The sequence below is a fragment of the Zingiber officinale genome, chromosome 6B, assembly GCF_018446385.1.
Source record: "Zingiber officinale cultivar Zhangliang chromosome 6B, Zo_v1.1, whole genome shotgun sequence".
In the NCBI taxonomy this organism is placed as follows: domain Eukaryota; kingdom Viridiplantae; phylum Streptophyta; class Magnoliopsida; order Zingiberales; family Zingiberaceae; genus Zingiber; species Zingiber officinale.
Window position 1 is genome coordinate 99131193 of NC_055996.1, and position 21907 is coordinate 99153099.

General features: G+C 34.1%; 2 protein-coding genes and 2 non-coding genes across 5 annotated transcripts; 3 read left to right on the top strand and 1 right to left on the bottom strand.

Moving 5' to 3' along the window:
• The first annotated feature begins 10319 nt into the window (after nt 1-10319).
• On the top strand, nt 10320-15799 carry LOC121988426 (casein kinase 1-like). Of its 2 annotated transcripts, none has more exons than XM_042541854.1 (14): nt 10320-10934; nt 11052-11092; nt 11305-11374; nt 11447-11595; nt 11710-11805; nt 12989-13059; nt 13956-14017; nt 14109-14172; nt 14264-14348; nt 14463-14589; nt 14718-14791; nt 14871-14931; nt 15005-15141; nt 15227-15799. In XM_042541854.1, the coding sequence occupies exons 1-14, from the start codon at nt 10859-10861 to the stop codon at nt 15563-15565; spliced, it is 1452 nt and encodes a 483-aa protein (XP_042397788.1). In that variant the 5' UTR covers nt 10320-10858; the 3' UTR covers nt 15566-15799. The 2 variants fall into 2 exon arrangements, with proteins under 2 accessions (XP_042397788.1, XP_042397789.1); XM_042541855.1 differs by having other exon boundaries at nt 10321-10934; nt 15008-15141.
• Nucleotides 15800-16580: 781 nt separating this feature from the next.
• On the top strand, nt 16581-16652 carry TRNAW-CCA. Its single transcript has one exon. It is a non-coding gene; the product is annotated as a tRNA-Trp (tRNA).
• Nucleotides 16653-16730: 78 nt separating this feature from the next.
• On the top strand, nt 16731-16802 carry TRNAW-CCA. The gene has a single exon. It is a non-coding gene; the product is annotated as a tRNA-Trp (tRNA).
• Nucleotides 16803-19591: 2789 nt separating this feature from the next.
• On the bottom strand, nt 19592-21291 carry LOC121988427 (FCS-Like Zinc finger 7-like). The gene is made up of 2 exons (XM_042541856.1): nt 20863-21291; nt 19592-20024 (listed from the first exon to the last, which is right to left on the bottom strand). Exons 1-2 carry the CDS (start codon nt 21255-21257, stop codon nt 19868-19870), a joined length of 552 nt encoding a protein of 183 aa, XP_042397790.1. The 5' UTR covers nt 21258-21291; the 3' UTR covers nt 19592-19867.
• Nucleotides 21292-21907: the final 616 nt, after the last annotated feature.

Below are 21907 nucleotides of genomic sequence, written 5' to 3' on the forward strand. Positions count from 1 at the left end.
CAGTGAAAATACCTTCCGGTTTGAATTTTCACCTAAGTACACCAATCTTATTCACATAGGTTTGAAGAGAACAGAGTCTTGATCTTAAACCTTTTATATGTGAAGATTAATTGGTAACAACTCATCATTGGCGACGGTTGAATCCTTCTGGATTGGTGCATTACGGCCATGCCACCGAATCTTGTTTCATAAGTGCTAAGGAGAGTTGCCTAGACCCCCCACACTGCGGCCTCACAGTTACACTTACATAGGTGAGTTCTCCAAGGATGTACTGCAAGCATCCTGTCATTAAGACCTTGAACTCATTAAGAGCTCTTAAGCTCATCCTTACTAGCAGTCAAGCATCTATCCAGGGAAGAGACTATGATATTACATCTCAATCAATTTGATGCTTACGTTTCACCCTTATAGCTTGTTTGTACCACATTGAACCTACTTTTGGGGATCTTCAATCAGATAGGTTGGGTTGCTGCTATAGATGAAACCAGGACAGGCCTCAGTCCCATTCCCTTACTGGATCTCTTGATTTTCTCAGAATCAAGTCCTTTAGTGAGTGGATCAGCAATATTGTCTTTTGAACTTACAAAGTCCAATGACACCACTCCAAGAGATACTAGCTCACGAATAGATTTCAATCTTATTCGTACATGTCTCTTCTGTTTCTGGTTATACTTGGAGCTTCTAATTTGAGCTATTGTTGTTTGATTATCACAGTGCACTGAAATAGAAGGTATTGTCTTCATCATTAAGGGAATTTCAGAAAGAAGACCCTTAAGTCAATCAGCTTCAGTTACTGTGGTATCCAAAGCACACAATTCTGCCTCAGATGTAGAACGGGTTATAATTGTCTGTTTAACAGACCTCCAAGCAACTGCACCGCCTCCAAGTGTAAAGACATAACCAGTAACGCCTTTACACTCAGCAGTGTCAACTATCCAACTGGCATCACTATATCCCTCCAGGACTGCAGGGAATCTCCCATACCACAAGCCCAAGGATATAGTACCTTTCAGATATCTGAATACTCTATCTAATGCATCCCAATGCGTTCTGTCCGGACAGCTGGTAAACCTGCTCAATTTCGATATAGCAAAAGAAATATCAGGTCTAGAACAATTTGCTAAATACATTAGACTACCTATTATTTGTGAGTATCTTAATTGAGACACTGCCACACCACTCTTATTCTTGTGGAGAGTTTTTGAAGGATCATAGGGTGTGACTACATATTTAACTTGGCTATAGCCATATTTCTCTAATACTCTCTCAATATAGAGTGATTGAGAAATTGCTATTCCATCAATTGAACGAATCAACTTTAGCCCTAAAATCATATCAGCACAACCCATATCCTTCATATCAAACTTACCACTTAAGAGGGCCTTAGTCTCATTAATAATAGAAATGTTAGAACCAAACAGTAGAATATCATCTGCATACAAACATAAGATAATACAATTATCACCTTTCATTTTAGCATACACACATTTATCAGAGTCATTCACTTCAAAGCCAAATGATAGCATAGCTCTATCAAATTTTTCGTGCCACTGCTTTGGGGCTTGCTTCAAACCATAAAGAGATTTGACTAACCTACAAACTTTGTTCTCATTTCCAGAAACTACATATCCCTCAGGTTGATCCATATATATCTCTTCTTCAAGATCTCCATTAAGGAATGCCGTTTTAACATCCATTTGATGGATCTCAAGATGATATATGGACGCCAATGCTATTAATACTCGGATTGTAGTAATTCTTGTAACAGGAGAATAAGTGTCAAAATAGTCAATCCCTTCTTTCTGTTTGAATCCCTTAGCAACTAGGCGGGCTTTGAATTTATCTACTGACCTATCAGGTTTTAGTTTTCTTTTAAACACCCATTTACATCCTATAGTGTTACACCCAGGAGGTAAATCTACTAACTCCCAAGTGACATTAGAGATAATAGAGTCCATTTCACTTTTAATGGCCTCTTTCCAGTTCTTAGCTTCAGGAGAAGCCATAGCATCTCTATATGTCACAGGGTCACCTTCTATATTATAGGTGATAAAGTCCTGGCCTAAATCCGTAGACACACGTTGCCTCTTGCTCCTTCTCAGTTCTGTATACTCACTAGATTCATCTAGTCTAGAGTGACTTGAGGAAGGTGTACCCACTACGGATAATGGGACCTCTACGGAAGAAGGCTCACTTCTAGTAGAAATACTAGATTGAGGTGTTCTCGTCTTCATAGGAAATATATCCTCAAAAAATGTAGCATCGTGAAGTTCTACAATAGTATTTGCATCTATTCCAGGAATTTCTGATTTAATAATCAGGAACCTATATGCAATACTATTTTGAGCATAACCCAAGAAGATACCATCTACGGTCTTTGGACCAAGTTTTTTCCTTCTGTGTTCAGGTACTAGTACCTTTGCAAGGCACCCCCACACTTTAAGGTATTTCAAACTTGTCCTTCGACCTTTCCAAAGCTCATATGGGGGTTTATCCCTTGACTTCATTGGAACTCTATTTAGCACATGGCATGCAGTGTATAGAGCCTCCCCCCACATAGAGTTGGGTAACCCAGAACTGCCTAACATGGAATTAATCATATCTTCAAGGGTTCGATTTTTTCGTTCTGCTATACCGTTAGATTGAGGACTATATGGAGCAGTTACCTCATGGATTATACCTGTATCTTGACAAAATTTTTGAAACAGGTTCGAGGTAAATTCTCCACCCCTATCAGACCTTAACCTCTTAATAGTTTTATCGGTTTGATTCTCAGCTTCAGATTTAAAAATCATAAATTTATCTAAAGCTTCATCCTTGGTTTTTAGCAAATAAACATAACAATAACGAGAGTGATCATCAATGAAGGTAATGAAATACCTTTTATGGTCTCTCGTTATTACACCGTTAAACTCACAACAGTCAGTATGAATCAATTCTAAAATATCAGAATTTCTATCAACTGATTTGAAGGGTTTACGGGGTTGTTTATATTGCACACAAATTTCACATTTTTTCTTATCATTTATAGCATGCTTAGGGATCATGTCTAGATTCATCATCCTTTTTACGGTATTAAAATTGACATGTCCTAATCTGTCATGCCACAGATCATAAGACTCAATGTTATATGAACAACCAATATCAGAAGTTTTATTTAAAGTAGCATTTTCTACATTAAGTTGAAATAAACCTTCATTAAGGTAACCTTTTCCAATAAAGGTTCCTAAATGTAATATTACAACTTTATTACATTTGAAGTTCAACTCATAACCAGCACGAACTAACTTTGATCCGCTAATCAAATTCCGACGGACCGCTGGAACATGATGCACCTCATGCAGTGACAGGACTTTTCCAGAGGTGAACCTCAGGTCAACTTGTCCTATCCCAAACACCCTGGCTGCAGAATGGTTCCCCATGGTCACGGAAGTGCCTTCAATTACGTATGGAAGGCGATCGTCACTAGCAGTCACAACATTAGCTTGTGCATTGGGTTGATAGATCAAGTTTAGTTCGGGTTTGAAGGTAACAAACCTATCGCTGGTGTCGTCACTAGCAATCACGACATTTACTTGTGCCTTAGTGTTGGACGTATTGCTTTGGTTCTTGTCCTTTCGCTTAGGGCAGAATTTGGCATAATGTCCAACCTGTCCACATGCCCAACAAGGCTTAGGTTTAGTTCCAGTTTTCTTTTGAACCTTTGGGTTGGGTTTCATCTTGTTCTTCATTTTCTGATTTTTGAATTTCTTTTTGTCAGATGAGACTACTACATTCGCCTTTGGAATAAAATCCATAGGCATTCTTGTATCATCATTTTTATGTTGCTTCCGATGTTCTTCTTCGATATTTAAGGCAATCATCAAATCTTCGAGAGAGATTTTACCTCTCCGATGTTTAAGAGTCATGCCAAAATCTTCCCAACTCGGAGGCAATTTTTCGATGATTGACAAGACCTGAAATTTTTCAGGTAATGGCATATCTCCTTCAGCAAGACCATGAATTTGGACTTGGAATTCATGTGTCTGCTCTATCACAGATTTGCCTTCAACCATTTTGAAGTTTAGGAATTTTGCCATAGTGTACTTTTCTAAACCAGAATCTTCAGAGTTGTATTTTTTATCCAAAGATTTTCACAGCTCTTTAGCTGAAGCGGTTGAACAGTACACATCAAATAGTGCGTCTGAGAGGGCAGATAGGATTCTCCCATGACAGAGATAATCTCTTTGCTTAAACCTCTCTAAGGTAGCACTACGAGCAGGTTCCTCTTCATTGGGTGAAGGAGGGTCTGTTTCTATAACGGAGAATAGCCCTAGCGTAGTAAGCCAAAATTTCATTCGTTGTTGCCAACGTCTGAAGTTTTGCTCGAAAAATCTTTCGGGTCGGGCGGTAGCCTCATCGGACCCCGTTACCCTATCGTTCATCATGTTTATTGATGCTACAATCAATTCTCTAAAATTGTAATAACTGTAATAGAACTAATTACACTAATGCAGTAATCTATAATTGCACCAATAAATGACGAGCATGCAATAAACGTTAATAACAGTAAGGGTTAAGAAATTGTGTATCTCCGGTCGAAGCGTCGGACGTGCCGACTGTCTTTAGAGAATTGATTGCCGCCCACGGTGCAGAGGCTCTCCGGCAAAATCCTCCCAAGATCCGACAACCGCTCGCGTCGCTCGTAGGTGCACTCCAAAACGAGCGCCGCACTCGGACTCAACCTCAGATCGCTAACCAAGCCTCAGAACTCAGAAAGAAGGAAGAAGAAGTAGAAAGCAAGGGAGAAGGAATGCTTTGCTTTCTGGAGTGAATTGAGAAGGAAGTGAGGAAGTGTATTTATACACTTGAAGCAGTGCAGAGGAGGGACGCACACTTTGCTTCTGTACCTCTTCTCCCGCGCGGATGCGTTGTTTCGCATCCTCACGCAACGCGGACAGAACCGAAGCGCTGCTTCGCTTCCTCACGCGGACCAAAACCGAAGTTCGAATCAGAACCGGAAACCAAACTGGTTTGGTTCAGACTGAACCAAATCAGCAAAAACAGACCGGGCCGCCCGTGAGCGCAAGGCCCACGGGCTGGGGATTTGCACCCCCCCCTGCGCGCGTTAATCGTGCACGTGACGCCCGGTTTATGGATTTCCGGCTCGAACCCCCCAAATCCACTCGATTTGGGCTTGGCCCGCGCATGCGTGTAGGTCCTCTTATCATTGCTAAGCAAGGATGGAAGGGCTTCCTATATAAGCCCTTCCAAGCTTCTCCACTTAGCAATGTGGGACTAAAAACACTCCAAAAAAAATGCTTTGAATTTTTAAAACAAAATTCAACAGACTGGTCCTTGCACTAGTCGACTAATGCTGACAACGACACTCTGCAAAATCTATAATTCTATCATTTACTCTTTACTAGTCGACTGCTACAGTATATCAGTCGACTGACTACAGTGTGCCAGTTGACTGGCTACGGTACCAGTCGACTGGTTTTCACAACCATCAGGTATAGAAACATTTTGTGCACTGCCCCAGTAGACTGGTCGAGTTGCCAGTTGACTAGTAAAATCCTAAAGCTAGAGTTTCCCTTCTCGGGTATATTTCTCTCGTACTTGGACTCTTATGACTCACTTGACTCTTCCTCGCAGCCTTGACCTCTTGTTTTCGAGCCTCCTTCCTTTGGCTCTTGTCCGTTAGATGCATTCAAGCTCATACCTTATCCCAATGTCATCCTTTGCATATATCTCGAAATGTACTTCCCTCGGTTTATCCTTGTTGTTTTGTCCACGATTTCTCGGATGTCCATCCATCATCGTACCTTAAACCATCAAACTAAGTGATATGTATATCTTGTAAATATACACAACTCAAATACACATAAAATATAAAGATAAATCTAACTTAAACTTTCTACTCAAATATCAAAACTCAAGATTACTTCTAACGCCTACTTCTTTGCATTCTCTATAGTGTCATATAGATCAAATACAATCCCGACGATTTGCCCCCTCCAAAGTACGTTCGGAATTTGAAAACAAAGATCGTGTTAGGGTCCTTCATTTCATAAAGCTTCGCCATCTTTTCTTTCAATTCCGCCTAAATCACACAAACCACATCATGCAACCTCAATTCCACCAAAAAGCGAGGCAAACATATAGAAAACAAACCTTATCTTTGAGACATTAGCTCTCCGGGGGTGAAGAACATCGATATCCTGTAACCAACCTAGATAAATCACAAATATGGCTTCTGCTATAACAAATGAATCGAGACGGCGGGGAATCAGAAGCCAACGAATTGCGAATGGCGAACTTTAGTAACAGCATCTTCAATGAAAACTTTGTCAAAGATTTATAAAATTAAAAAATCTCAATCAAAAAGCTTTTATGATGGTATAGATGAGATTTGGACTTTAGTTTAATAGCAGATTTAATTTTTTAACCCTATTTTTTTTCTCTTGGTGGAACTAATAATTAATAATGACATTTAATTACATATTTGACTTTTTAAAAATAATTTTACGAAACATTTGGTTATAATACTTGATTTTATAAATGGTTAGTAATAATTAAAGTGTTTTTTAATAAATATATTCAAGATAAGTTTAAAAAAAATATACAAATGATTATATTTAAATTAAAATTCATAAGTTAATAAATAAAAAATATAAATTTAATTAAATAAAATTTATGAATTAAATTAAAAATCATAGATTTATTAATTTATTAATCATAAATTAAAAATAAAGTATATTAAAGATCTTAATTAATTAAAATATTAAATAAAAACTATATAGAGATATTAATGAAAAAATAATAAATAAATATATGTGATTTGTAATGCAAGACCTGTAAAAAAGTTGTATGAAGATTTTTTAATTATAGAGAGAATAAGATACTTTTTATACTTGTTATGCAACATTAATATGACATATTGAAAATTATTAAAATATTTATTGAAAAATTTAACTATTAAAGATGTCCTAAATCCTAAATAGCCTTCGTGCAAATAGTGATTGTTAATTGATGTGCGTCAAATTTAATCGATGTGATTATTTTCCCTCTATGACACTTTAAAATATGTTACATGAGTAGGTTGAACAATTATAGATGAGCAACGACCTAACAATTTAGGTGGATTTAGAGTAGCAAAGAGTAAATAGAACAGCTTGTTATAATAAGAAAATAGTGATCTTTTAATATTTTTTTCTAAACTTACCGAAGGTAGTTAAGTGTTCATGTTATTTTTACAATTTTTTAATATTTAACAAATTTGATGTTGAATTTGATAAAAGCGATACAGACAACTTATTAAATTACATAAATAAATTTGAATATATATATATATATATATATATATATATATATATATATATATATTGTTTATTAATATTATAAAAAAAATCAAAAAACATCGTAAATTAAAAGAAATATTAGATCAACATCTTTTTTTCTTTAAAAAAATTAAATAGACGTCCTCCTAGGATTTTATCCTGAAATTACTCTTTAATTTAGCGATGTTATAGAAGCTACCAGATAATTTTTACAACATGTAATAGCTATCGACTAATATCTACAATGTGTAGAAGCTATCCAGTAGCTTCTACACGTTGTAGATATTACCCGATAACTACTACAAACGTGTTTAGGTGAATTTAAGATTTAAAATTTAGAATTTATACAATGTAGAAGCTACTGTGGTAGAAGCTACACAGTAGCTATAATATGTAGAAGTTACTCGATAGCTGCTACAACATATGAAAATCACCTAGTACCTATTGCAATGTATTTAGAGTGAGTTTAAGATTTAGAATTTATACCGTGTAAAAGCTATCCAATAGTTGATACAATATGTAGAAGCTATCCGATAGTTCCTACAACATATAGAAACTACCCAGTAGCCACTAAACATATTTAGTGTAAGTTTAGGGTTTATGATTTATGGTTTAAAATATCTAAACACTATTATATCAAAATAATATTTATCAATTTCATCCAAATTATTTAAACTTCATTAAAAAAAATAACTTTAAAATAGCTATATAAGTTATTCTTATATAATAATATTCAAATATTTTAAATCGTAAACTCATGCTAAAAACACGTTATAGTAGTTATTAGGTAGCTTTTATACCTTGTAATAATTCCCGAATAACTTCTACATATTGTAATAGTTATTGGATAATTTCTACACGATATAAATCTTAAATTTTAAATTCACCCTAAACATGCTATAGCATCTACTGGATAGTTTCTACATGTTGTAGCAACTACCGAGTAGCTTTTATACGTGTAGTAGTTATTGGGTAGCTTCTACGTGATATAAATCTTAAATTTTAAATCATAAATTCACTTTAAACACTTTGTAACAGCTACTGGGTAGTTTCTATACATTATAGCAATTATCTAGTAGTTACTACATATTGCAGAAGATACTCAATAGCTTCTAGAACAGAGTTGGGTCAAGGGATAATTCTGGAATAAAATTATGGGAAGGACACTCATTTGATTTTTTTTTTTTAAAAAAAAACATCTTTTTGATTATTTGTAAAATCTAGACGTTTTTTTTTCATTAGGTAACACCGAACTTGGGGCGATCAACCCGGCCCAAAGAAAGTTTTCCACAGGCTATCTGGGTAAATCGAGAAGCTCTCGCGACGAACGGTCCAGAAGTCCAGCATCATATGATTACATGCTCCGTTTAGAGAAAAGATCCATACAAATACGCTATAATCGTGGATCAAATCTCAAGTACCTATGTGATAATCTTATATCTTTCTGCTATATCATAGTACCGAGGGCTACTCATTAATATTTATGAATAGATATTGTGACAAATAAATTTATGAATTATATTTATCAATGAAAAAGTTCTTATTAGAAGTAACTTATAAATAAATAAACTCTTAAAATAAATAAATAAATAAACTCTTAAAATAAATAAATAAATTTGTTACATTAAATTCGATAGTCAAATGAACAAACTTAAAAAATATAAAGGTTTCAACAAACTCAACTTAGGAACTTGATAACATCTAAAAAAGAACTAAACTCAACCTTCAAACTCAAACTAAAAAACAACTAATAGTGAACACCACTTTAGCAACATGATTAATTTTAGACTCGATTTTGTTCTAGTTGATTATTTTATCAAACAATATATTCACAATCTTGAATAGCATAGAGCTCGCTTTAAGCTTTAAGCAATAATAAGATAGAGGGATTTGAATTCAGCTCAATCGGATTTCCCTGAGACTAAACAAGGCAAAGCACCTTAAAATTATAAGTCTTCTTTTCTCATAAACTTGTTGTAAATAGTGGAAGAGTAAATAGAGTGATACATTTATACCCCTCTTACATTTTTATTAACTCTTTTAATATTTTATATTCTAACCTTATTTTTTAATATATATGGACAAAAATTAAAATAACACCATTCTTAATAAATTGTACAAGAAGCCTCCTATATTGATTTATTATCAAAATAGCATCTCAATTTGAGTATATTTACCCTTCTTACTCTAATGTACTATTCATTCGGGTTTGATTAGTTTACAGATCGGTTCATGTTAAATCCTAAATCGGTAGGCTAACTAGGGCGGGCCGATAGGAAAAAAACCCAATACATTTAGGATTTTGTACTTATCTAAAAAAAGTCTATCATTTCTAATTCTCTTTCAAAATCCCTTGTTGGGCCTTCACTGTCTTCGTTGATCAACTCCATTATACTGCTTTGTTTGCTTGCCGTTGTTCATTTGTAGTATCTTCCCCGCGTATATGCTCATCTTCTATTATATATCTTTTAATTGCTTGCTACTATTTCATCTTTTTATTTAGGATTTAGATTTTAATGTCAATTTAATTCTTATTTGAGTTCCTGAACATCTTCCTCCATCCAATTGTCATTGTAGTAGTAGATACAATATTATAGCAGCTACAAAATTATAGTTACTATAACATTATGGTTTAAGTTATAATGTTCTGGACTATGGTATAAATACATTATAGAAATTATGATCTCGTAGCTATTACAATATAATAATCTAAGCACGTTTTGAATTCTGATCTAAGTATATTATAGTAGTTATGATTATGTAAGTGATATATATTATGGTCTAATCATATCTACAATTATATGAAATTATAATTGCTATAATTTTTAAAAATAAAAGAGACGTCTTTTCATATAATTATAGAGGATATTTTATATAAACGTAGTCGTTTTTTTTTTTTGCCACCGTATGGATGTTTTATAAAATAAGTAAAAGTTTGAAATTAAAATGTTTTTTTTTAATACAATAAATTAATAGCTGTTGGACTTGGGTCTATTAAGCTAAGCGATTATTACATGTTTCATTTTCGCGGTGACTTTTGTTGATTTTTTCGCCTTGTTTTCTCAATCCAGATCTTGGCAACCGCCGGATCGGTTCCTTTTGTGGACAATCGGCGATCTTAGCTCCCGGTGGAGGGGTTTTTTGTCACTCAACTCGGCGGATTTAGTCTTCTAGGATATTTCTATGACGACTTGTTCGATCAGAATCGGTGGGCGGAGAGAAGCATTCATTGAATCTGTTTTCGCAGGTGCCGGTCGCTTTGCCGAGGTTGTGTGTGGTGTCTGGGTGGCGGTGCCGCGCTCCGAATCGCTATGATTTGATTTTTTAGGGCTTCTAGATCTGAGATTGAAGGACTGATCGTGCCACTCTACTTTGATCGAATTCGTTGTTCGTTTCTGTCCGTTTTTTATTTTGGGGTGGATGAGAGTTGTCATGCTAAATTCTGGTGATTTGCGTTAGGGGATTGATAGTCTAGAGATCTGTGGCTTTGTTCCCATTTGATTGTTGTGGGTGTACCAAGGACAGAATACTAAATCATGGATCACGTGATCGGTGGAAAATTTAAGCTGGGAAAAAAAATTGGAGGCGGTTCTTTTGGCGAGCTCTATCATGGTATTTTGTATCTCTCCGATCTTTCGGATCAATCTTGTAGTTTTGTAATTTGAGGTTTATTGACTTCTATCGTTTTTCTTTGATTTTCCCCATTTCTTCTTTGTTGGTTTGATTCAGGCGTTAACATACAAAGTGGAGAAGAAGTGGCAGTTAAGCTGGTACGTCATACGCGGTGCTACAATGTCCAAAGTTTAAGCATTTACACTTTGGAATATAAGATGTGTTTACTAAAATTACTTGAGTTCATTTGCATTAAGTTTATTTTTTGTGTATGGTCTCGGTTCTAGTCTAGTAGTTAATTTGATCTATTGATATGCTTTTAATTCTCAGTTATACCCATCTGATCTTGGCATTTGCCAATTATTATCAGGAATCTGTGAAGACCAAGCATCCTCAGCTTCATTATGAGTCGAAGGTGTATACACTTCTCCAAGGAGGAAGTAAGTAACTATGGTTCATTTGTCTTCTTGGTCAATGCATAATGATGATTTAACTTTGTATTTCCAATGCAGCCGGAATCCCCCATCTGAAATGGTTTGGTGGAGAAGGAGAATACAACATCATGGTCATTGATATTCTTGGTCCTAGTCTTGAAGATTTGTTCAACTACTGTAACCGAAAGTTCTCATTGAAAACAGTCTTAATGCTTGCAGATCAGTTAGTAAGTTTATAATTTCCCCTGGATTGTAGTATACTATTTCAAAGTTGGATCTTTGATAGTTCTGAAATTATGCTCTCTTGAAGCATTGTCATAATATTTCCTTTTTCTTTAAAGATAAACCGGGTGGAGTATATGCACTCAAAGGCTTTTCTTCATCGCGATATAAAACCAGATAATTTTCTTATGGGCCTTGGCCATAAAGCAAATCAGGTGTGTTCATAATACATCTCTATTCTGCTTCCAGAAGTTAGGATGATATGTTTTAGCTTAAGATATTTGCAATTGAATGACCAACAGAGTACATTGCTCATTATAATGCATACAGATAAAACGAAATTGTTTTTATGCTATTTTGTGTTAAACTTGTTATTAATAATGGTTTACTTTGAACAAGCATTCTATGAATGGCCTAATTAGTCATTTGGTTAGCTAGTTCTTTCTCTCCTAAGCATAACTATATGGCTGGGATTTACACACAGATGTCTTGAATGTTTTTGTTCTGAATGAGAGAGCTTCAATAACATTATCATTATAGTATAGTCATGTCAGTACATCTTTGAACAAGCATTCTATGAATGGCCTAATTAGTTGTTTGGTTAGTTCTTTCTCTCCTAATCCTATATATATGGCTGGGATTTACGCAAAGATTTCTTGAATGTTGTTGTTCTGAATGAGAGAGCTTCAATAACATTATCATTATAGTATAGTCATGTTAGTACATCTTTGAACAAGCATTCTATGAATGACCTAATTAGTTGTTTGGTTAGCTAGTTCTTTCTCTCCTAAGCATGTCTATATGGCTGGGATTCACACACAGATTTCTTGAATGTTTTTGTTCTGAATGAGAGAGTTTCAATAACATTATTATTATTGTATAGTCATGCCAGTACATTTTCTTCTCATGAATAGTTATATTTATGATCCTATTAAAATGAGTAAATTTGCCAAGTTTGATTTAACTTTTGGATTGTCATTGTGACATTCAAGGGATGTGCCATTTTATTTTTCTTAGAACAGTGAAGTCAATAGTTTTCTTCTTGAAACTCTTCAGTTTCAAGTCATGTGATTACACATGCTTTGGATTATTGTTAATAACTTCCAGATTCAAGAACTTGGTTTTCAGATGGGCCCTCTAATTGGTTTGTTTGTACCGTTCAAGTCATTTGCAGTGTTGTTTGAAATGTTAGTATTCACATGCACTTGGCAATGTCTCTTCATCTTCTATATGTATCTAAGACTATGTTCCTTTCAATTCTTACTGATGTCAATTGATAGATTTTGTGTGTGTGTGTGTGTGTGTGTGTGTGTGTGTGTGTGTGTGTGTGTGTTAGAAATGGAGCAACTGAGTCTTCACTTTCTGATTTGTTGATTGGTATTGCCTTTTGACTCTCAGGTTTATATTATTGATTATGGTCTCGCAAAGAAGTACAGGGATTTCCAAACTCATAAGCACATACCTTACAGGTAATCAAAACTTGATCTTGATATAATGATTCTATTTATTTTTTTTTGACTGCATAGCACGTTTTGGCACATTCTTCTTGAGGTGTTGATGTTTCAATAGTAACAAATATGCAGAATCTTTGATGAGTTTGTCTTGTTTCTCTTAGTTTATACTTTATAGTTTATTTCTTTATAAGTTTCTTCATGTCAATACTAGCCACTGTTAGTGAGACTTTTCATCCCGCCCCTAAAAGTTCATCTTTACTATACATACCTTTTTATGAGCAACTTGACAAAAAGGGTAAAGAGTTAATCAGAGGGGGAATTAAAATTTGAGATGCCTGTACAGTTTTTTCTGAATCAAGATTATTTGATCGATTTCAGGGTTTTCTGTGAGTTCTGAAAGGAAATGATTTCTTTGGGGGGTTGAGTTATAGTAAACGAACAATTAGGCATGACACTTAACAATCTTTGGTGACTAACAAGAAATGTACAAACCAACTTGACAAAAAGGGTAAAGAGTTAATCAGAGGGGGAAATAAAATTTGAGATGCCTGTACAGTTTTTTCTGAATCAAGATTATTTGATTGATTTCAGGGTTTTCTGTGAGTTCTGAAAGGAAATGATTTCTTTTGGGGGTTGAGTTATAGTAAACGAACAATTAGGCATGACACTTAACAATCTTTGGTGACTAACAAGAAATGTACAAACTAAATTGAGCAGAGAATTCTGTCTTCATAAGCAAGTTTTGTTTTATGACTGTAAATTGACTTTTCTTTGGAATCTATTTCTTGTTTTTATTTACTCCATCCAGCCTAACGAATTTTGTTATATTTTATATCTTCCTACCATGGGTTTTTGTTGAATTGTTTTATAGGCAGTCTGTTTTTGGTTTCATATGGTGTATCCATTTACAGGGAGAATAAGAACCTTACAGGAACTGCAAGATATGCAAGTGTTAATACACATATAGGAATTGGTGAGTTTCTTGGTCCTTAAATATTAATGCAAGTATTCTGTACTTAACACTGTTCTTTTGTATTTACTAATGCATGATTGTTTACATGCAGAGCAAAGCCGAAGAGATGATTTGGAATCTCTTGGTTACGTGCTTATGTATTTTTTACGAGGAAGGTTAACATCTGTCCATCTACCGTCTTTTTTTTTCATTTTGTTTCTGTTGAATACTTAATACGATATCTCTGGTGGTTTTTCTTTGCCTTAGCCTTCCTTGGCAAGGGCTTAAAGCTGGCAATAAAAAGCAAAAGTATGACAAAATTAGTGAGAAGAAAGTGATAACCTCTGTGGAGGTAATTCAGAATCCTTCTTTTACAAACTTGGGAAAACTTTAGTCAGCCACTTTTATTTTTATTTCAATTTGCATAATGATTGTGAGAGATTTTGGATTTTCTGATGTAAAACAGGCACTTTGCAAGTCATTTCCCTCAGAATTTACATCTTATTTCCACTACTGTCGATCCTTGCGTTTTGAGGACAAGCCGGATTATTCATACTTGAGGAGGCTATTCCGTGAGCTATTTATTCGAGAAGGTCAGCAAAATTACAATTGTTGTCTATTGTTCTCCTTATTCTTTTTTGTTGAATTGGCAGTCCACTTTATATTCTGTCCTTGTTTTAATGTGGTATACAAATTTGTCTCTTGATCCATGTTGTCACAGGGCATCAATTTGATTATGTTTTTGACTGGACCATATTGAAATATCCTCAGATGGGCGCTAGACCTCGATTGCGTGTATGCATCTCAAGATTCTCTTGCTATGTTCCTAGTTTTACCTCCTGTGATGACTTTTTATGGAATATTTTTATTTCAGCAAGTGAATGATAGGAGTGGAGCTATTGCTCCATTCCCTGAAAGGCCTGAAGGAACTTCAGGTTCTATTTTTTTTCAGAGTTTCCTCATAGTCGTCGACAAAGTTTGTCCTGCTAAGTTGTTTATTCTTATTAGCAGGACCTGTTGTACATGATAGATTCTCAGGTGCCATTGAAGCATTTGCTTGGATGAATGCCTCAGGCTCTGGTCATCAAGCCGAAAATTCCAAGCGCAAATCTCCTAATCATGTCCTCTTATCGTCAAAGCAAGCTGTAAGTTCTATTTGTTTTCCTTTTAGGTGGAATATTTGTCAGGATGTGATATTATTGCCGCCCATATTTTTGCTTCAAATTTCAGGTTGATCCTGAGAAAACACGACCATCATCGCGCAATGGAAGCACTTCAAGGAGGGCTGCTGTGTCAAGCAGCAGACCCAGTTCTATCGAACCTAGCAACGCCCATAATGGCAGAATAAGTGGGATATTTTCAAGCGGCAGCCGACCATCTAGTAGTCATCAAAGAGTTCAACAGCCTGCAGTGGATTCTAGGCCATCATCCATCTCCAGATCAGCTGCTGTTAGAGGTACTCGTAACGAATCTTTTCTACGCAGCTTCGACCTCCTCTCTCTCGGTACTGAGAAGGCAAGAAGTGGAAGTAAACAGAAAGCAAAGCAAACTCCTTTCCTTCTGCCATAAGATGTACCTTCAAAAATTCCCTGAGTTACAATAGTGCTCCACACCTTTTATGGGTGATGCCTTTGAGCACATTGTTTCCTGCCTGATGGCAAGTTACAAACGACTGAGACTAGTAAGCAAATTAATGCACAATGTTGGCGATCTTGGGCAATAAAGCGCCTAAGAGCCAGTGATATCGTGTTCTTATATTGTTGTTTTTAAGAGTAATATATTAATATTAGGATATCTTTGCTATGTGTGTGATTCGTGGTATGTTTTTTGAGTTTAATTTCTAAAATTCTTAAAACGCTTGGTTTTCCTTGTTGTTTACATCTAGAGATGATTTTATTGGATTAAAATTGTTTAACTATGACTTAATCACGGAGGCTTTCTTTCATCTTTTTGTTTTGTTTTTCTTTTTGGTGTTGATTGCTCTTTTTCAGTTATTCGCAGGGAAATTTTAGAATGCTTGATGGTTGGGAAGGTGTACTTGTTAGAGCTCTGAGTAGCACTGTAAATGAGCCTATAAATGAACCAACTCAGTTAAGTTTTATGATGTAATCAGATAATCAAATTTAAAATGAGCTAAGTCATTAAAATGGTCGTTCAAATTTGATTTGATTTTTTTAGCATGATTTAAACTTGTATGGTTATTATTAAATTTGATATAAGTTTGGTTGTTCATTTTAAGTTTTTTTAATTATTTACCAAGATAAGACTGCTTTTATGGATACGATTCATTATTTGTTTAATCTCATGAGTTATTTATTAAATGAATATAAATAAGTTAGGAAGTTAATTGATGATGATTTTGTAAAGAAAAGAAAATTAATTTCAAATATACCTAGCTCCGGTCAATCTGGGGCGATCAATTTACTCGTCCAGCGAAAGGGGCTGACAAGTTTGAGTTCTGCTTACAAAAAGGATGTCGTCTTTATCTGAGGTAAAAATACTGCGTCAAGATTAAAGATGTTACACAAAAATATTTATATATTATTATATTCATATAATATCCATTAAATAATAGAAATAAAGTGGATCCGTGGCGCAATGGTAGCGCGTCTGACTCCAGATCAGAAGGTTGCGTGTTCGATTCACGTCGGGTTCAATTCCCTTCTGCCTTATTTTTTTCCTTTAAAAAGAATAATACTTTTATTAAAATTATCAATTAAAACATCAAATAAGTGGATCCGTGGCGCAATGGTAGCGCGTCTGACTCCAGATCAGAAGGTTGCGTGTTCGATTCACGTCGGGTTCAATGCCCAGCTTTATTAATTTTGAACTTTATGACAATTATTGAAGACGTAGTCTGATGAGATGGGTCCCAACACCACTGCGAGTTCTATCAGTTCAGTTCAAAGTTTGAAACTAAAATTTTTAACTAGACGTCCGAAATTAGAATGGCGTGTCCAAGGTAAGATCAAGTTTGACTTTTCTTTGCCTTAAAATTAAACCTTTTGAGACAAGGAGTGCCTTACTCCATTTTAGTCAGATCTCAATTACCTCCTTACTCTCTTTTTTTTTTTTTTTTTTTTTTTTTTCTAATTATTAATTCAGATGCTCAAGTTTCACTCGATCAATTCATCCGTTGAGTGCATTTGAAAATATGAAGGGTGCATTTGATTGAGAGAGATTATTTTTGATAATCTTGATTATTTATCTAAGATTATCAATAAAAATTTTATTTGATTTACGTAATCGATGATTCTTGAGTAATATTTCATGTCCGATACGTTAGCAAAAGTGATATGCAACCAGAAATTAGAAAATTTCGGAAAACTAAAGTTTTTCTTGATTCCTAGATTAACGAATTTTTTTTTACCCAAAATACTTTCGGATAAGAGAAAAATATGATAAAAAATAAAAACATAAAAAATAAAAAAATATAATAAAATTAAAAATGTAAAATAATAAAAAAATGGTAAAATCCCTTAAAAATTTTAAAAAAATTAAAAATAGAATTAAAAAAACATTAAAAAATAGGAAAAATATAAAAAAACATTAAAAAAAATAAAAAATAGAAAAAACGTAAAAACAAAATTTTTTTAAAAAGTGAAAAATAATGAAAAAGCGTTAAAACATAAAAATTGTAAAAAAACATAACAAAATTTTTAAAAACGTATAAACCAAAAAATAAATAAATAAATAAATAAAAATTAAAAAATTAAAAAATTAAAAAAAACTTAAAATATAAAATAGGTAAAAAACTTTAAAAAAATAAAAACAAAAAAAAAATTAAAAATATAAAAATAAAGAAAATGTGAAAAAGAAAAAGTAAAAAAATATAGAGTTTAAATAATAATAATAATAATATGTATAGTTGGTTTTGTAATCGAGGGTAATATAGTAAAATATTAAATTATGTTATTCATTAAAACCCTCAAATAAATAAGTTTTTGTTGCATTACTAGATTGAACCAAACAATATTTGGTTATATTTTATTCTCCATAACCTTGGTTATGTGATTACCTGATAATCATATAACCAAGGTTATATATGATAACTTGAACCAAACGCAAGGTATGTTTGGTTGGAGATTATCCTTGATAATTTTAATTATTCATTTGAGGTTATCATCGAAAACCGTGTTTTATTTAGGTAATCAATTATTCCCGAGTAATATTCTATGTCTGACACGTCAGTGAAAGGGACATGCACCCCGAAATCGAAAAACCTTGAAAAACAAAGATTTTTTTTTATTTCGAGATTAACAAAAAAAATTTACCCAAAATACCTTCGAATAAGAGAACAATATGATAAAAAAAGAAAAATATAAATAAAAAAAATTAAAAATAAAATATTTAAAGAAAACATAAAAAAAAATAGAAAAATGTAAAAATGGGAAAAAATAAAAAAACATAAAAAAATAGAAAAAATGTAAAAAAAAAATTAAAACGAAAATAAATTTAAAATATATATAAAAATAGGAAAAAAACATAAAAATTAAAAAACTTTAAAAAAATAAAAAAGAAAACAAACTGAAAAGAAATAAAAATACCTAAAAATAAAGAAAAACGTGAAAAAAATTAGAGTATAAAAGATATATATGGTTGATTTTATAACTAAGGATAATATAATAAAATATTAAATTAAATTATTTATTAAAATCTTCAAACAAATAAATTTTATTACATTACTTAAAGTTAACCAAACAATATTAGATTATATTTTATTCTCTATAATCTTAAGTATATGATTAGTTGATAATCACATAACTAAAATTATACATAATAATTTTAACAAACACATCCTAATAATATTGCACCAATACCGACAGTCGACCTTCACAGTCTTTACCATCCCTATAAGGTCCTTCTAGTGTCAAACCGTTGAGTATATTTGACTCGACGACGGACTCGTGAGCTTTCAAAAAAAAAAAATCGCATAAAACTTGCTTGATTCCTTTAAAAAAAAAATCAACAAATTTAACTCTTTTATCTATTATGTCATTTTGGAGAAACGCAACTAATTGTCCACTTGATGTAGTCTAATTAACCAAACAATTAAATTGAGAAATCGCACAACAATTATCCACTAATTAATTAATTAATTAGGCCAAATGGCATGCCTTCTTCGTCCAAGCCAAAAACAAACTGTGAAATCACGAATAATTTTACAACAAACCTGTATTCATATTAATCTAAATGATTTAAACACACTAAAACATATTAAATTATCAACTTACTATTGTATACCACAAGAACAAAATGTATCTCTTATAAAGCAGGCTTATTTTATCATCACTTGCTTTCCTAAATATTCTTTCAAGAAACAAGTCATAGAATTTGAACCATCAGCTCAACTGTGATCAGTGGCTGCAATTCCTTAACAGTCATCCACAGGCTTGATGCTAATAGACAATTCGATCTCTAGAAAAAGTTTGGAATTAAGATCAAATCTCAGCCAAGAACTTTTGGCAGCAGCCTTCACAAAGTGCTTGCAAGAATCACAAGGACAAAGTTTGATTCAGAAGTTGTGGGCAAAACATGAGAGAGCATAAAGGAGGCTGATAAATTATGGTGCAGCAACTCTTCTTCACACAAGGATCAAAAACATAGAAAAGTTTGCCATTACTTTGCATCTATGATCACAGAACATATTCTTCGGGAAAGATGAGTCACTTTTTTTTCCTTTCTATTTTTATTTCTAACTCTCCCATAACAAAAGGAAAAGATGGTTCTCAGAGCACAATAATTAGCATAAGGTTCACATAATATGTTCTATTGACTGAAAGTAATGCTGGAGTGGCCATAGAATAATCCAGCTACGTCTACGTTTACCTTGTATTGTAGGATTTACAACACATTAGCTGCCGCTGGAAGCTAGGCAGCAGCGACAGATTCACCATTGTCAGATTTCTCGGTCGTGTTGGATGCTTGAACAGCATCCTTCATGGAAGTCAAAGAGCATTTCTCCTTGATCTCAACTTGGTTTATGTGTTGTTGCCTGCACTCGAGGCTACAGAAGGCAGTATCACCCCTGTGAAGAATGATATGTAGCAGTAAATCCAGTTAAGCTCGAAGCATAAAAAAATCAGCATTAATGACAGAATTTATGGATGTTGAAGTGAAGGACAAGTTGCCAAATAGATATTGATGAATTTTTTCCACATTCAACTGTTTCATTGAAGAAATCAAATAAAAAAGAATAAAATGCAAAGATTAGGATCCAAGAAAGATATAAACAAAGATAATTTAGAAGCTCTTCCAATATAAATTATATATACATGCTGATCGTATGTATGTATGAACTAGCAATATCAACTACAATTTTTTGCATTTTCAGCAAACAATTCTGTCTAAACAATTTAAGCGCATAAAGTGAAAAGAATAGTATGAAACAATTGAGACAATATCTCTCGCAGTTCACAGTATTTTTCTAAGCCTGAACAAAGATTTACATCTTGCCAATTACTGATTTGTGACATGATCTGGCTGCTATAAATTGAAAAAGATAGCTGAACAATAATGCAAAGTGGCAAGCATTTGCAACAGCTTGAATATTTCCAATGGGGTAAGCATGAACTTAAATATCTACATGCTTTCATTCATCAGAAAAAGGAGAAGAAGATACACACAGGTTTGCGTATGATCAGTAAGTAAATATGTGCACAAAATCATCTCCATGATTTCCTATGGAGCAGAATCGAACAATGGCAAGGAGGGAATCAAATCAGAAATTTCTTTTTAAAGGAAATGTTAGATAAAAACCAAAAATAGCAGAAAAATAAGAACAAGAGATGATGAGACATCCAAATAAAAAAAAAAAAAGCGAACCCTAAAAATCATTTTCCCCCTTTGTTGACGCTGAGAAATACCTATACATGAAGGTGTCGCGTCCGGGGCCGAGGCGGCGCTTGCAGAGGCCGCAAGCCATCAAAAAGGGCGCGGTCTCCGTCACCGCGAAGTCGCTGGAGATCCTCCGCCGCCCTCGTCCTCCGACGCCACTGCCCGGTGGAGCCACTCCGCCAGAGTGGTATCCGGCCTCGATCCAGTTGACACTCACGAGCTCTCCTCCGACGAGGACCTTCCGCGGAGCTCCCTCCGCAGGATCCACGTCCGCGGCTTGGCGCTGGGTGCGGTGCTCCTGGAGGAGGCGGCTGCTGCTCTGGCTGTCACCGCCCGCCGGACGCGGGGTCTCCCCCTCGGCGGCGAACTCCGTCATGCTGGTTGTACGCCGCATGGCGGGCCGCGGGCGCTTCTTTACCATCATCGTCCTCCTTCGAGCGTCCTCCCTCGCTCTTTCGCTCGAGTAGCGAGGGAGGCCACTAATATAGGACAGGGAAAGCGACACGTGACCGGAGCAAAGGCGGTGAGGTCACCGCGGAGATTGAGAGTGGGAGAGTGGTTAATTAAATTAACATGGGTAAATTTCATTTACCGCCCATCTTTATATTATTTTTCAAACTACCATAGAAACTTTAGATTATCACAATACAATACAATACAATTTAAAATTCATAAATTAAAAAGTAGCACATCTAATTCCCTCGAGTTAATATTGTTATCATTAAAATTATGATAAAATTAGAATTTTCAAAATTCACTTAATTTGACTCCATAATTTATGGTTATAAAACTGAAAAGTTAAAAAATCCGCCATTATTTAATTAACAAATTAATGATTTGAGAAAACATAATAAAAAAAAAGAATAAGTAATTTTTTAAAGAAACTGTTATATTTCATTTCAATTCTAGTGTGAATTTAGAGGTTTGTTCTTCTTTAATAGATGTTATAAATGAAATTCTAGTTTGAATTTAGAGGAAAAAATTAATATCATTTATTTGTTCTTCTTTAATAGATGTTATAAATGAACTTCTTCCAGCTATTTTAATAAAGAGAAATCATACCAAATCAAAAAT

Coding starts and splice junctions, on each gene's coding strand:
- LOC121988427 (XM_042541856.1), bottom strand. CDS start 21,257: ATGATGGTAAAGAAGCGCCCGCGGCCCGCCATGCGGCGTACAACCAGC. Junction 20,025..20,862: donor CGCGACACCTTCATGTATAG/GTATTTCTCAGC, acceptor CATTCTTCACAG/GGGTGATACTGCCTTCTGTA.
- LOC121988426 (XM_042541854.1), top strand. CDS start 10,859: ATGGATCACGTGATCGGTGGAAAATTTAAGCTGGGAAAAAAAATTGGA. Junction 11,375..11,446: donor TACACTTCTCCAAGGAGGAA/GTAAGTAACTAT, acceptor TTTCCAATGCAG/CCGGAATCCCCCATCTGAAA. Junction 14,932..15,004: donor AAGGCCTGAAGGAACTTCAG/GTTCTATTTTTT, acceptor TATTCTTATTAG/CAGGACCTGTTGTACATGAT.